General features: G+C 38.9%; 1 protein-coding gene across 3 annotated transcripts in view; it reads right to left on the bottom strand.

The window, feature by feature from the left end:
- Positions 1-17,124, bottom strand: part of TAB2 (TGF-beta activated kinase 1 (MAP3K7) binding protein 2) — a 90,863-nt gene that overhangs the window by 26,060 nt on the left and 47,679 nt on the right. For all 3 annotated transcript variants that reach the window (XM_053904396.1, XM_019425020.2, XM_019425018.2), the window contains one exon: positions 9,405-10,905. In XM_053904396.1, the coding sequence (XP_053760371.1) occupies positions 9,405-10,785 (1,381 nt within the window). In that variant the 5' untranslated portion in view covers positions 10,786-10,905. The remainder of the gene's footprint in view (positions 1-9,404; positions 10,906-17,124) is intronic.

Consider the following 17,124-nt stretch of genomic DNA (forward strand, 5'->3'; position numbering starts at 1 on the left):
ACAAATGTTGTCAAAAGTGTTCCCCGTTCACAAATATGAGATTATAAACTGGTAGCTAGACAGATTCTCAAAACTGGCAATATTTTCTGTGACAGTCATCGGTGTCCTTCACCAAATATTTCTGGCTCTCTGCCTTCCAGGTATATACAGTAGAATTATGCCTCCCCATTCTCCAGGAATTAGATGTGGTTACGGGTGGCTGTGAAACTTCCTTTAGCTAAAGAGTAACATGTGTCAGGGCAGAAGCTTAAGGAATCAGTGCTGATTTGCTGATTTTCCTTTGTTTTATCTGAACAATCATGGAAACGTGGAATGGCGCTTCCCTCCACCTGGGTCCTTAAGTGAGGATGATATAGAACAGAGCCCACCAGCTAATCTACTGTGGCAAGTGAGCTAGAAATAAACTTTGGTTGTTAAAGACACGGTTTGTTACTGACGTATAACCAACCCTAAATGATACATCTATCAAAATTAAAAATACACATATCCTTTGACACATCAGTTCCACTCCTGGTAATCTCTTCTGCCAACATACTTGGACATGGGCATAAATATGTATGCAGAGGATTTTTACTGCAGTGGTTTGTAAAAATAAGACCTTAATGTCTGTCTATCAAGAAAGGACTGGTTATGGATTATGGTACAAACTACTGTGCAGCCATTTTTTAACAAAGAGATCTATCTCCACCTGCTGTCATGGAATGCTCTCAAAGTGATAACGAAAAAAAATGACAAACACAAAACACGAGATACTATATTTCATTTGTATAAAAATATATCTATATACCTATATACCTTGATTTGCTACATTTCAGTTTCTAGAAGAATGCAAAATGAAATATTTGTGAATAGCTATCAGTTGCCTCTGGCGAGATGAACTTTTCACTACAAACCCTTTTGTTCTGATTGCATTTAAACAAAACAAAGCAAAACAAAACATCAAGTATATGTAGGAAAATACTCCAGTGCAATTTCTATTAGAATCCCAGCTGACTTCTTTGTAGAAATCGACAAGTTTATTCTAAAATTTATATAGAACAGCAAGAGACTGCAAATAGCCAAAATAATCTTGAAAAAGAACCAAGTAGAATTTACAGGTCTCAATTTCAAAACTTACTACAAAGTAACAATGATCAAGACAGTGTAGTACTGGCCTAAAGACAGACATATAGATCAATGAAAAAGAACTGAGAGTCCAGAAATAAACCATGTGTTTATGGTCAACTGATTTTCTATGAGGGTGCCAAGACCATTCAGCGAGGAAAGAAAAGCCTTTCCAACAAATGGTGCTGGGGCATCTGGATAAGCCCCAGGTGAAAGAATGAAATTGGACCCTTGCCTCATACTATTATACAGAAATTAAGTCAAAATACATCAAAGACCAAAATACAAGCACTAAAACTACAAAACTCTTAAAAGAAAACATAGGAGTAAATTCTCATGACCTTTGATTTGGCAACTGATTCTTAGATATGACACTAAAAGCAGGAGCAATGAACGGAGAAACAGATAAATTAGATTGCAGCTAAATTAAAAACTTTTGTGCTTCAAACAACACTGTCAAGAAAATGAAAAGATAGGGGGCCTGGCTGGCTCAGTTGGTAGAGCATGCAACTCTTGACTGTGGGAATCATGAGTTCAAGCCCCACATTGGGCATAGAGCTTACTTGAAATAAAAACTCACACAATGGGAAAACATAACTGCAAATCATCAGAGACTTATATTCAGAATACACAAAGAATTCATACAACTCAATAATAAAAAGGCAACCCAATTTAAAAAAGGCAAAGGCTATAAATAGGCATTTCTCCAAAGAAAATACACAAATGGCCAATAAACACATGTCGTAATCCTCAACATCATTAGCCGTCAGAGAAATGCAAATCAAAACCACAAAGAAATACAACTTCATAGCTACTAGGATAGCAAGATTCAAAGTCAAATGATGGCAACTATTGATGATGTGGAAAAATCAAAATACTCACATACAGTTGGTGGGAATGCAAAATGGTACAGCCACTTTGGAAAACAGCCTGGCAGTTCCCCAATCGTTAGCCACAGAATTAGTATAGGAATCAGGAATTCTACTCCCAGTATATATTCAAGACAAATAAAACCAAATGTCCATCAAAAAGGTGTACATGAATGTTTACAGCGGCATCATTCATAATAGTTAAAAGATGGAAACAACCTAAATGTCCATCAACTGATGAATGAACAAGCAAAAATGTGGTCTCCATCTATACAAAAGCACGTTGTTCAGCTGAAAAAAAAGAATGGAAGTAGTAACATATGCTGCAACATGGATGGATTCTACAACAGTATGCTAGGTGAAAAGAGCCAGTCATGAAAGACTCCATATTAGGTAATTCCATTTATTGTAAGAGTCCAGAATACATAAATTTAGAGCCAGAAAGTAGATTAGCGGTTGCTTAAGGCTGAGGGTAGGGGTGATGGGGCAGGCAGCTGATAGCTAAAGGGTGTGGAGTTTCTGAGGTGACAAAAATGTTTAGTATTGGTTATGGCTATGGTTGTACATATGACTCTGCCCAAAATCATTGGTTTGTACACCGTAAGTAAGTGAATTTCATGGGTGTAAACTCTATCTCAATAAAGCTACTAAAATGAATAAAAATGTTTAAAAAGTATATTAAAAGAATGAAAGAGATTTGTACAGGCTGAAATGCAATGATCTTAAGCAAAAACTGTGAAGCGTACCTCTCCAATGTTTATGTCCTACATACGGTAGGTTATGTATGTATTATAAAATCCCACATGTGTGTATTTATGTATGCCATATGTGTATAGTGCGTTCCCGTTACAAAAAGTGTGTGTGTGTACGTGTATGATTACAGAGAGAAGGGGGATCAAGACTGTTAGTGGAGGTTACCTCTGATAGTCAAGTGGTGGGAGGGCCGGGGGGGAGACACAGGCAGGTGTTGAAAGGAGACAGATTGTAATCCTATCTTCCTTTTTTGGGGGGGGGGGTTGAAATTTCTTTTATCATGTGCATATGTTACTGCATAATACTTTTTAAAGAGACCAGTTTAATACAAGAAATAACTTGCCAAAAGGCAGAACTGTGCAAAGTGGGATTTGCTACCTCGGGAGGCAGCTTCTCTCTCCTCAGGGATTGAAGTACGTACACAATGGGTTTACAATGACTAGGGATCGTGAGGACTAAGTGTTAACTGGGCAAGTGGGCTGGATGACCTCTGTACAATTGTACACAGTTGTACAATTCTAAATGACTTTTGAAGTCTCTTCCAATCCTGAGATTTCAAATTAAGAAAGGTAGTAAGTCTTGAGACTGGGAAGAACCTATGAGAAGTAGGGCAGATTAAAAACTAATTTAAATTTTATCTCCTCTTGAAAAGAATATTTAGCCCTCTCAATTTTTGTCATGATTAGCATATTTATTGAATATTGTTAAAAGAAAGTGTGATTTGGAGGGAAGCACTGGTTAAAAAAAAAGGACAAGGAATGAGACATACAAAGTCCAAGGAGCTAAATTTCATCTCGTAATTTTCCTTATTTGTTTTTGTATTTCAGGTTCAAAGTCAAGGCTACTGCTTAACAGTATGATAGGACCATAAATATAATTGGGAAAAAAGTAGTAGGGAATCATTAAAAATGTTTATAACCTTATATATGTAAATTTAAAAAAATGTTTACTTATTTTTGAGAGAGAGAGAGACAGACAGACAGAGAGTGAGTGGGGGAGGGGCAGAGAGAGGGGATCTGAAGCAGGCTCCAGGCTCTGAGCTGTGAGCACAGAGCCTGATGCAAGGCTCTTCAGAAATAAAAGAGAAGAAGACATCATTTTTGGCACCAGTGGTAATCTGGTAAGAGCCTCTGCCTGCTATAACAAAACATAGAAAGCAGGCCTTTCCTCCCATCCCCCACAATGTAAATTAGCTTGAATCAAAAAAATGTTTGTTCTTCACACCTAAAGAAGTTGCCAGTATTACTAAAAGCGTACATCTATGAATGCGAGAGGGCACCAGAAAGTCCCAGAATACAGCGAATGATAAAATATTTACTGGCACTTTTCAGAAGTTAGGTACAGTCAGGCAGTATGACTCAAGGGGGAAAACGTAGCTTGTGGCCACACAGTATCCTTACTACTGGCAAGCAATTTTTACTTTAACATTTGTTCTTAGCAGATAGAATAGGAGTCTTCTTTATATCCACAGACTTCAAAAGGGCATTTCTCTCTAGCCTGAATTTGTCTTTTCTATTGGGCATTCATTTGTGTCTCTGGTTCCTGTAGTACTTTGATAAGGACTCAAGTGTAATTTAATTCCTTTAGCAGTGGTGTTGGTAGACTTGGGTGATGAAATGAGCAGGACCTGGGAAAGTTTCATTAATTTATCCCTTTTTCTTCTCATTCGATAGCAGAGGGCTTATCAATCAATGTATCTTTTATAAACATAAATTCTCATTTTTGACATGTTTTATTGTAGTATTTTTAGATTTTAAATGTTAGATGAAATACAAATGAAAAAGAATGCATTTAGTGTACCAAATTTATTTATGTATGTTCCGTCCTCAACTTGAGAAAAATATTTTCCTACAACTCTGGTACTTGGCTCAACTTCTCTTTCTATTCTGAAATAGTCTGTTCCAGGAGCTTTAGAGAGATCAATTTCACTGCAGGAGGCAGAGACACTTCTTTTCTCTTTATTACCCATGCCACATAAATCAGAATTCAGGTCTTTTCTTAAAGATCACTATTATTCGGGTCACCGCATTAAGTACCATAGTGAGTGCTGTATAAACTGTAGAGCATCAAACACGTATAAGTTAACCTCACAAAAGATACATTTTCAGGAAAGAATAATCTTTTTTTTTTTTAACGTTTATTTTTGAGACAGAGAGAGACAGAGCATGAACGGGGGAGGGTCAGAGAGAGAGAGGGAGACACAGAATCTGAAACAGGCTCCAGGCTCTGAGCTGTCAGCACAGAGCCCGATGCGGGGCTCGAACTCACGGACCGCGAGATCATGACCTGAGCCGAAGTCGGCCGCTTAACCGACTGAGCCACCCAGGCGTCCCGAATAATCTTTTGATTTGAATAGAACCAAGTCAAAGAAACACGAGATCAAGAATTTTGTCACTGGATGATGCATAAATCTAGGTCAACAGCAGTTCCACACTAAACAGAAAGAAACAAGATGAAAGGGCTGCAGAACGGTACTCCCACCAGTCCGGTGTGCACGCACCAGGTAATACAAGGATACGCAGCCACACGAATGTTATGAAATTCCACGTGTATGTACATATGTGCAAAGCAAGCGAGTGCTGTTGTTTCAGCTGTCTGAAGGCTGTTAAGGTAGAGAAGTAATTTGAGCGGCGAATTCCGTGGAACCCTGCTATTTGTTATTTGGGTAGGCTCTGGGCTCTCAAACCAGGGCCTTCACTCATCAGCATTTTTTTTTTTTTCTTTAATGTTTAGGTGCCTTTAGAAGTCTAGTGCTCCCTATACTTCTTTCTCCAGGGGACTGCTTTATTTTTTCAAGTCGTTTTTCTAATTATATCTGTATATTGTGATTTCTTTCCCTATAGCTGCCTGTTTTTGTTTTACTTATTTTTATTGAGTGATCTTTTAGCTTCACGCTTCTTAAATTGGGGCACATGTCGCCCCCACTGGTGAACCAGGGGTTATGTGAAGCTACAAGACAAACTTGAAGCATCTCTCCAGAGGGTTTATTTTTAAAATGTGGAAAGAGGTTACAGTGCTGTGGTTTAAGAGTGTGGGCTCCACTGTCAATTTCCTAGGTTAGAATCTTGTCATTTGTCCTTTGGCAAGGTATTTACCCTGTCTGTTTCTAAGTATGTTAATCTGAAAACAGGAATAATACTAGTGTCTGCTTTATAGTTGGTTGTGGGAAATAAATGGGCATTCAGAAAAGTGCCTAGCACATAGTAAGCTTTCAGTAGGTATTTATTAGTTATTATGTACCTTACTGTTAGATTATTCATTTTCCCCTCTCTGAGCAAAAATAAGCAAGGATGGAAAGATGGGAAATGCTGGCATGGAGATTTAGACAGGGAGACCAGGGATAATTTCACTGAAAAGGTGACATCTGAGTAAAGATCCAAAGGGAATTAACTGGATTCTGGGAGAAGAGAATTTCAGACAGAGAACAGCAAGTACAAAGATCCTAAGGCATCCCTTCCATTGTTTAAGGAAGGCCATTGGCAAGAAGGCCAGTAGGGCTGGAAGTGGTAAGCAGAAGGAAAAGAGATGAGCGATGGGCAGTGGATCACATAAGGCTTCATAGCTTTTACTCTGAATGAAATAGCCATCATATGCAGAAGAGTGATATAATCTGACTTACGTTTTTTAACAGCATCTGTCTGGCTGCTGAGCTGAAAGAAGACCATAAGGAAGCAAGAGTGAAAGCAGGTCGGCTACTGCAATAATCCACTTGAGATGATGGTGGCTCAGACCAGAGTGATAATAATGGGGTGGTAAGAAGAGAGAATTCTTGATACGCCTTGAAGGTTAGAGTTGATAGATTTTCAGATTAGATGTGAAATATGAAAAAAAGAAGGTGTCAAGGGTGTTTCTGAAGTTTCTGGCCTAATTAAAAAAAAAAAAATTAAATTGCCATGAACTGAGATGGGAAAAGTGATTACAGGGAGAGTAAGCTGCAGGGAATATCAGAAGGTATTTCAGACACGGAAAACTTGAGACGGCCAGTAAACATTCAAATGGAGATGTTAAATAAGTAGTTAAATAAACTGGCTTGAAATTCGGGATTAAGTCTAGGTTATGAATTAGGCAATCATCAGCACATAGTATTTATAGAGTCATAAGGCTGAATGAATCACCTAAGGAATGGTACAGACAGAAAAGAGAAGGGGCCCAAGGATTAAGCTTTGAGGCATTGATCCCACTTCTTTGAGAAGTGGAAGGATGAAGAGATGAGAGATGAGGGAAGGAGGACGAGCAAAGAATAAAAAGGAAGGTGGAAATTTTATAGTATCCTAGAAGTCAAATGAATAAAATGTTTCACTGTGAAGAGGGTGTTTCACTGGTAAATGCGGCTGTACACACATCAAGGAAGATGAGGGCTGAAAGGAGACAGATAGGTTTTGTAACAATGCTGTCACTCATGACCTTAACAAGAGCTGACTATAGTGGAAAAAATCCTGACTAGAGTAGATTCCAAAGACAATGAGAAAAACTGGGAGATAGCAAGTTTAAGCAACACTTTATATTCACAATCCAGTTAAATGTGATCATCATGTCTATTTCAATTGAAAATTCCCTTTACCAAATCATCTTCATACAACAATTTATTCTCCATTTAAGAAATAGCAAACTATATGAATACAGGAAATCTGCTATTTTGATGGAAGGAGAGAAGGAGAAGGGAGGACTTTGGGAGAAGAGTAAGAATTAAATATCAGTGGAATAAATAGTGGTATATTAAAATTCATATACCACTGAAACCAAACAAAAATGGTTCCAGTTTGGGGCACCTGGGTGGCTCAGTCAGTTAAGCATCTGACTTTGGTTCAGGTCATGATCTCATGGTTCCTGAGTTCAAGTCCTGCATCGGGCTCTGTGCTGGCAGCTCAGAGCCTGGAGCCTGCTTTGGATTCTGTGTCTCCCTCTCTCTTTCTGCCCCTCCTCTGTCTCTCTCTGTCTCTCAAAAAGTAAACAATAAAAATAAATAAATAAATAAATAAATAAACTGGGTCCAATTTAGTCACAGATATATGGAAAACAAACAGAAGTTTTAGCACAATTTTTAGTGCAATTGGAATCACCCACAGACCTTTTAAAACACACATGTACACTAGGCTTCACCATTCAGAGATTCTAACTGAGCAAGTTTGGGTTAAGACCTGGGCATCTTAATTTGAAAGCTGCACAGGTGTTTATGGAATCTGAAAATACCACAGTCCAGCTTGAGTTGAAAATCGCAAGAATCTAATTGCTTGAAACATAAAATAAGCCAAAACAATCAGATCTTCTGAGAAACTCAGCAGTGAAATCATTATTTTTAGAAAATTTTTTAAGTTTATTTATTGAGAGAGAGAGAGAGAGAGAGAGAGACAGAGGGAGAGTATCCCAAACAGGCTCTGCACTGACAGTGCAGAGTCTGATTAGTGGTTTGAATTCACAAAACATGAGATCATGACCTGAGCTGAAATCAAGAGTCGCAAGCTTAACCAACTGAGCCACCCAGGTGCCCCTATTTTTAGGAATTTTTAAAAGGACAAGTGGTACTAGGGGTAGTAGGTGGCTGCGTGGGAGTGATGATATATATAGTACTTTCCTGCCTACAGTACTTGGAACAATTCACTGGGGACACAAAGATGGGTACGACATGTTGTTACTCTAAAGGACTCGCAGCCAATCTACAAATTTACATCAATAGTCAAGAAGACACTTACCCTCCACTTTCTTATCTGAATGAATTTAACAGTTTCCTACTGAAGATTACGTAACTTAAGGCACCAAATAAAATATGTATGACAGAAATTATCTCTACTTGAACTAATACAGATATCATTTAGTATTATGTCAATATCAACTAGTCTATTTCAGAAAAGGATAATCAAGAGAGACAGATTGAAAACTAATGTTTTTATTCACAATTCCAAATAAAAAGAAAGGATGGATGATTCATGGATGATTAAGGGTGACCGAAAGAGACAAATATCTAGAATAGAAATCAAATCTCTGAGTGAAATTATTCTAGGACTTGAAGAAGTTAGCTTTTGACATAAAATAAGACGAACAACGTCATATTAGAAAAATGAAAATGCCTTAAGAGTAAGTAGAGAATTCGCCTGGTTGAAGAAGGCAGATTTACTGTATGAATTCACTCATCTCTTACTAAGATGTGTGTTTGCAGAAATTTTAAAGGGCAGGTAAGCATTACCATGGAGAAGAGAATTACCTGAAAAGCAAACATTAAGAAAGTAAACAGACCAGGAGCGCCTGGGTGGCTCAATCAGTTAAGGATCCAACTCTTGATTTAGGTTCAGGTCATGATCTGGTGGTTTGTCAGTTCGAGTCCCGCGTCGGGCTCTACACTGACAGCGTGGAGCTTGCTCGGAATTCTCTCTCTGCCCTTCCCCCGTATGCACTCTCTCTCTCTCAAGTAAGAAAATAAGCATTAAAAAAAAAAAAAAAGTAAACAAAGAAGAGTGGATTGTTCTGAAGTTGTGATAACCCTATCAGTTAAACTGTAACTTACACAATGATAAAACTGAAATTCAAAGCTCATATGAATACTCTCAAAGGTTTTAAAAACAGTATGAGTTGGGGCAACACTTAAAAGATGCAGTAATAATGCTGACAGCCATGTCTACAGTGAAATCCAATATACACCAATAAGCCCACCATGGAAAGTGACCCCACCTTCCGTATTATTACCTTGAGTGTAGGCAGCATCATCAGATCCCATACTCAACTTCCGTGCTTCACTTATTCTATCCACATGTGCTAAAGTAGGGTCCGTGAGGTGCTGAATATTCTCTGTTTCTACATAATGATCAGGATGGTTTAGAAGGTTTGTAAGTTCAAAGGTAGGGGACACCACCCCTGGTGAAACTGCAGGGGGTTTATTAGGAGAAACTGTAATTTTGAAAGTATACTTTGTATTGGGTTGAGTGACCACCACTCGAGGAGAAGTTGCCGAGTTATTGCCTATTGCTCGGCTTTTGGGAGGGTGGTGGTGAATAAAGGCAGGACCCATGCTCACTTGCCCAGACATGTTCCTGGAGGCGGCAGATGCTCCGGAGTTTGTGGATATGAAGAGGGTGGGCTGATTCCTCATGATCTGTTCATCTCCTGGGGCGGCATTGGCCGAAATGTAGACCTTAGGTTGACTACGGGACATCATCTCGTCAGTATTTGGGGGACTGGCAGCTATGTAAACAGTGGGCTGATTTCTATTTAAGGTCTGGCTGTTGACCGAAGAGGAACTGCTGGAGGTTCGAGGTCCAGAGGAACGCAATTTTGAAGAGCTGTTTCTTTGTGGGGGTTCAAGTTTGATTTCGATCTGGTTTTTTCGAGGTCCTGTCGAAATGTTCTGAATGTTGTATTGGCTATGGGCAGAAGACTGGGAGCTCCCAGATGAATGAATGGTCGGTGGCTGTGGAGTAGTAGGTGAACTGATGGGCATGTAGACGTGAGAGGTCTGGTGGCCTTGCTGGTTTGGCTGCTGGGCTGAGGTATGTGACATAGGATTAGACGCAGGATAAGGAGTCCAGGGGCCAGGCTGTGAAGGCTGATAGACTTGTTGAGGGTTCATAGGATTAAACTGAGATACCCAGCCAGAATGCTGTTGTGTCTGTCGAGCTGTACCACCAGGAGTCGTAATATAAGGCCTAATATAGATAGAATTTCCCTGTGGACTGTTCAGTACAGGGGGAGGTACACCATGTATGTGCAAAGATGTAGGAGTGTTACGACCAGTCTGGATGTTTGGGGCTAACGTCACCATAATGGGATTAAATCTGGGAGTTTGCTGAGAAAGGCTAGATGTTCCTTTGCTGCCTAAGTGAAATCCAAGATGCGGTGCTGAATTTGAAGCACCCGATGCACTAGACATTCCAAAAACGTTAAAGCCTTGAGGAGCTTGAGCTGGTGCTGTCTGTGGCTCCTGCTGAAATAGCTCGTTATTGGCCGGACCACCTGGAAGTTGTCCATCACTAATGCTGTGCGTCAGAGTCCTGCTTCCGTTCACTCGATGTCCTTCTCTCCCATGGTGGTAAACATTCTGCGACTGCAAGTCCAAGTTGAGAGAAGTCATGTGATTGCGTAGGCCAGAAACTCCAGAGTCATCCGAGAAGTTCAAGTCTCCCTCACCATAAAGATACCTTGTACTCTCCTGAGAGAGAACTGCACAGCAGGCATCCAGGTTGTTATTATTCTATAAAACAAAAATAAAAACAGCTTGATGTTAACAACCAGAAGCTCATGCTCACATGCTCAACACTACTAAAATATTACGTGATTAACTAGCGACTAGTTAATACAATTCTAACAGATCTGTTGGAATCTTTAATTTGAGAAGAACTATTTTTGGTGCAAATGACGGAATTATAAAAATCCTCACTGCTAACATAATGGAAAAGCTCTGTAGCAATAGCTGACAGCAAACCAGGTCACGGTTCTGTTTTAGGAGCTGTTTTGTAAGTAAAATGGATTCATGCAAATACAGTAAAAGTATAACCTAATTAAAAACACGATTTGAATGTTGAACAAAACATTACCACTCGAGTATTATATATTAATTAGATGTCCTGCATTCAAATGCTGTATCAATTGTTTTAAACTAATGACCTTTTAAAAAAATCACGTATGGAGTGTTTAAATATAAAAAGTCCTAAAACTCACAACAAAGTCATCTCAATTCCTTACATGCTTCCTCTTAACCTGTGTAAAAAAAACCCCACACATATATAGGAAATGGAAGTTCCAGGGAGGCCCTAGAGTAATGGAGTTCGTATCTCTGCCTTTAGACAGTACCATACAAATCTACTCCATAGAAATGAAAACAAAAACAAAAAAGCAACCAGATTATTTCCAAAGAATCCTCAAGAGACTGACCAATCGTTACTCATAAATCATCCATAAAAATATTTACTGAACACCCAAATATGCACAGTAGTCTGAGCCTGTGGAAAAACTCAATGACCTATAAAACCAAACTTTCCCTAGAAGAGTTCTGGAACTCGATTAGGGAGACAAACCATGGATTTATGAAAAGGTAACATTATTAAAACAGGAGTATGTGCCAAGTGGTTTTGAAGTTCGACAGAGTTAGTACTGTAGGCTACTGTACAAAGAACTGTTATTAAGGGACATGTAGTCTGATGGGTTTCATATACAGTAGGATATGCGTTTATACACGACTTGGATAGGAACAAAGAATTCCAGGTGAAGGGAATGGCAGGAGTAAAGACAGATGTAAGTGTGATCAATAAAAGCATATTTTAAACAAGGTAATTTCAACAGACTTAGTTGGAGCTAAAGGTTTTATTGGAGATTTTAAGATTTTAAGAAAAAAAAGAGATTGAGATTAAATTAGGCATACCTCGTTTTACTGTGCTTCTGTGCTTTGCGGATACTGTTGTTCTTTTACAAATTCAAAGTCTGTGGCAAGCCTGCACTGAGCAAATGTATTGGCACTGTTTTTCCAACAGCATTTGGTCACTTAATGTCTCTGTGTCACATTTTGGTAACTGTTGCGATATTTCACACCTTTCCATACTATTATGTTTGTTATGGCAATCCGTGATCCAGTGATCTTTGATGTTACTATTATAATAGATTTGGGGTGCCACGAATTCTATGGATGTGCCACGACCCACATCCATAGAAGATGATGAACTTAACCGATAAATTTGTATGTTCCGACTACTCTCTCTCCCTATCCTTGGGCTTCCCTATTCCCTGTGACACAACGATACTGAAATTATGCTAATTAATAATCCTACGATGGCTTCTAAGTGTTCAAGTGAAAGGAAGAGCCACCCACATCTCTCACTTTAAATCAAAAGCTAGAACTGATTAAGCTTAGTGAGGAAGGCATGTTGAAAGCCGAGACAGGCCTCTTGTGCCAGAGAGCTAGGTTGTAAGTGCAAAGGAAAAGTTCTTGAAGGAAATTAAAAGTGCTAGCCCAGCGAACATACTAATGATAAGAAAACGAAATAGCCCTATTGCTGATATGAGAAGGCTGTAGTGGTCTGGATAGAAGATGGAACCAGCTTCACCATTCCTTTGAGCCAAAGCCGAATCCAGAGCAAGGCCCTAACCTCTCTTCAATTCTGTGAAGGCTGAGAGAGGTGAGGAAGATGAAGAAAAATCTAAAGCTGGAAGGGGTTGGTTTATGAAGTTTAAGAAAAAAGTCATCTCCATAACATCAAGTGCAAGGTGAAGCAGCAAGGGTTGATACAGAAGCTGCTGCAAGTTATACAGAAGATCTAGCTAAGACAATTAACAAAGGTGGATACATTAAACAGATTTTCAGTGTAGATGAAGCAGCCTTCTATTGGAAGGAGATGCCATCTAGGCCTTTCATAGCTATAGAGGAGAAGCCAATGCCCAGCTTCAAAGCTTCAAAAACCAGGCTGACTCTCTTGTTAGGAGGCTAACGCCTCCTAGTGACTTGAAGTTGAAGCCAATGCTCATATACTATTCCCCAAATCCTAGGGCCCTTAACAATTATGCTAAATCTGTTCTGTTTTTGCTCTAAAAAGGGAACAAAGCCTTGATGACAGCACATCTGGTTACAAAATGGTTTACTGAATATCTGGAGCCCATTGTTGAGACCTACAGCTCAGAAAAAGATTCCTTTCGAAATATTACTGCTGACAATGCACTTGGTCACCCAAGAGCTCTGACGGAGATGTACAATGAGATTTATGTTGTTTTCACGCCTGCTAACATAATACCCACTCTACAGCCCATGGCTTATGGAATCATTTTGAGCTTCAAGTCTCATTATTTAAGAAATATGTTTTGTAAGGCTATAGCTGCCACAGACAGTGATTCCTCTGATAGATCCGGGCAAAGTAAATTGAAAACTTTCTGGACACGATTCACCATTCTAGATGCCATTAAACACATTTGTAATTCATGGGGAGAGGTCAAAATACCAACATTAAGAGAAGTGAGGAAGAAGTGGATTCCAGCCCTCACTGACAACTTTGAGGTGGTTCAAGACTTCAGTGGACGAAGTCACTGCAGATGTAGTGGGGACAGCAAAAGAACTACAATAAGAAGCAGAGCCTGAAGAAGTGACTGAAATGGGTCATCTCATGCTAAAACTAACAGATGAGGAAAAAAAGTGGTCTTTTTGAGATGGCATTTACTGCTGCTGAAGATGCTGTGAAGATTGCTCAAATGACAATAAATGATGTGGAATATTATATAAACTTAGTTGAGAAACCAGTGGCAGGATGTGACGGACTCAATTTTGAAAGAAGTTCTACTGTGGGTAAAATGCTATCAAACAGCCTTGCGTGCGACAAAGCAATCGTTTGTGAAAGAGTCAGCTGATGTAGCAAACTTCATTGTTTTAAGAAACTGCCACAACCTTTAGCAACCACCTCCCCGATCAGTCAGCAGCCATCCACATCAAGGCAAGATCTTCCACCAGCGCAGAGACTGTGACTCACAGAAAGCTCAGATGATGGCTAGCCATTTTGGCAACAAAGTGTTTTTTAATTAAGGTATGCTCATTCTCTTTTTAGACATCATGCTACTGCATTAATAGACTACAGTATAAACATAATTTTTATATGGCACTGGGAACCCTCAAAATTCGCTTGACTGGCTCGGTTATGATATTTGCTTTATTGTGGTGGTCTGGAACTACACCCTTAATATTTCCAAGGTATGCCTATAATTGAGGGTTTTGAAAAATGAGTCACACTAAAGTTAGGACTGGATATAGGCAGTGGGGAGAGCCACTGGACGTGAATGAACAGAGAAGTGCAGACGCAGGGTATTTTGGGAGGGTGGTCTGTTGATACTTCGTATGAAAAGGAAACGGGCAACTTCCTGATAAGACCACCATTGGAAGACATGAAATAAGGACTGTTTGACAGTAGACACAAATTATGAAGGATTACAAATAAACAGTCAACACAATTTGTCTACAAGAGAGAAAGAGACTTCAGAGGGGTTGGAAGATTAGGAACCTGACAGAAAGAGGTCAGTTTTAGACACAAAAAAGGTAAGAAACCAAGTTAAAATGTTTACAGGTGGTTTGATAGGAGATAATACCTTATTAGAGAAAACTGAACCACAAAAGGCATCTTGAAGTCTTGTTAAGAAATGATAGTCCACAGTTTGAACAGGTAATGCAAAATACAGTGGGCAAGGCTTGACTTATTTCCTCCCTGAAAGCTCAAATCTCTTATGCTGTAAAAATTCTTTTACCCTACTCATAACTCTGAATTGATATACATCAGTTTTTCAACTAAAATTTAAAAAGACACCACAATCTTTATCAACCAATTACTCACTATAGTTAGACCTTACCTTTTGCCAAACCTAAATGGTGCTTTTTGCTTCAAGTTACCTTTATTGCTGTTCCTAGCAAATTCTCCCTACTAAACCAAAGCTCACAAAGACCCCATCTTCTCATCTCTTCTCTGCCAACATCCCCAAATCCAATCCCCACACTTCCTTTTTTAAAAGAGATACTCCTATTTACAAAGTCTTTTTCCTTAATTCTCTTGAGCTCTCAAAAATCCCTTCAATCCTTTATAAAATCTGATTATTTAATATGTTCTAATCCCAGCTATGTCATAACTCACATGCACTTAGGTTATTTACCCTCTACAGACATCACTTTCTTATCAGAAAAACACTGACAAGTAGTATACTTTGGGATTTTTATAAGGCCATAACAGGATAAAAGGAAATGTACCTTTTATCAAATGTATTAAAAATTAAAACATTAAAAACTAAAGAGTAAATACGATAAAGTCATCTATATCATCATCCATCTTTAACAGTATCAAAATTTTTTCACCCAATGTATATGCCCCAGCTACTCCCCTCACGACGCTAGATCAAGTCTCAGACATTATTTCGCTTTCATCTGTAAATACTTCAATACGTATCTTTTAAAAATAGGGACTTGGCCGCCTGGGTGGCTCACTTGTTTGAGTGTCTCTTGATTTAGACTCATGTCATGATCGCAGGGTCCTGGGATGCAGCCCTAATGCTTGGGATTCTCGCGCTCTTTCCCTCTGCCCCTCCCCCACATGTGCAGGCACACACACACTCAAATAAAATAAAATAAAATAAAATAAAATAAAATAAAATAAAATAAAATAAAATAAGATAGGGGCTTAACCATAATCACAAGGTCACTATCACACCTTAAAGTAATCAATACTTGATATCACTTAATATCTAAATAGTGTTGAAATCCTGCGTCATAAATGTCTTTTTAGTTAGCCTGAAGGAGGATCTAAGGAAGGTCCACATATTTAATTTGGCTGATATGCTTCTTAAATTTCTAATAATAATTAATCCTCCCCTCTTTAAAAAATTCTCTAGCCATTTGTTTGTTGAAAAACAATCATTTGTCCAGTAGAATTTGCCATCTATACTGGATGGGTGCACTCTGTGATGTCAATATCCCCTGTATTTCATCGTGAATGTAACTCTAAGTATAAGCAGGTTCATATACAAATTTTTGGCAAGACTCTATAGCGTCTGTTACTGCATCACAAAGGGGGCATAATAATGTCCGCTTGTCCCTTTATGACCTTCAAGCTGATTGGTAGATTCTGATATTATCAGCCTGATACAGGTAATGATTTCTAGCAGTTACTGATGATTGCTATTTAGAATCTTTATTTCATTAGGGGTTGCAAAATGCTGATATTTGGGATATCTCAACTGTAAGATTCCTTTTTTAAAAATTTTTAAAAAATATTTAGTTTTGAGAGAGAGAGAGAGAGAGAGAGAGAGAGAGGGCACAAGCAGGAGAGAGGCAGAGAGAGGCGGAGACAGAACGTGAAGCAGGCTGCACGCTCTGAGCTGTCAGTACAGAGTCCGACGGGAGGCTTGAACTCAAGAGATCATGACCTGAGCCAAAGTCAGATGCTTAACTGACTGAGCCACCCAGGTGCTCCTAAGATTCCTTCTTCATGTATTAGCTGCAATGCTTCCTCAAAGAACTTGCTGTCTTTGACTATTTGGCACTCTTTGCACAGAAGAAACAGAGTAAATGATTTCTTTCTCTCTACTGGTTTTTAGAATAATGAATTGATGTTCTAGCAACCTCTAAAAGTTACTAAGATTTATTTTCAGTATCATCACAAACTCCAGCATCTTTAATGTTTTGATGTTTATCGATTGTGGTCATTCTTATTTGATCTTTAGGCTGGTGGAAAGGACTTCAAGTTGGTCCATGTGTATACACGACATGAACCCAGTAGCCTTTCATAGCTTGTTTTGTCATATGACAAGATGTCCAAGATCATCTTGTACACTTCCTACCCTAGAGGAATCACCTATTTTCTCAAAGGCACCCTAGTTACTTTTAGTGGGACTCCATTTAAGTGTAACAAGAGGTGTGGGGTAAGATTCTAAAAGGTTGAAAACCATTGCTTTTTTGTAT

This window comes from Panthera pardus, unplaced genomic scaffold, assembly GCF_024362965.1.
Source record: "Panthera pardus isolate Hobbes unplaced genomic scaffold, ASM2436296v1 HiC_scaffold_17, whole genome shotgun sequence".
Classification (NCBI taxonomy): domain Eukaryota; kingdom Metazoa; phylum Chordata; class Mammalia; order Carnivora; family Felidae; genus Panthera; species Panthera pardus.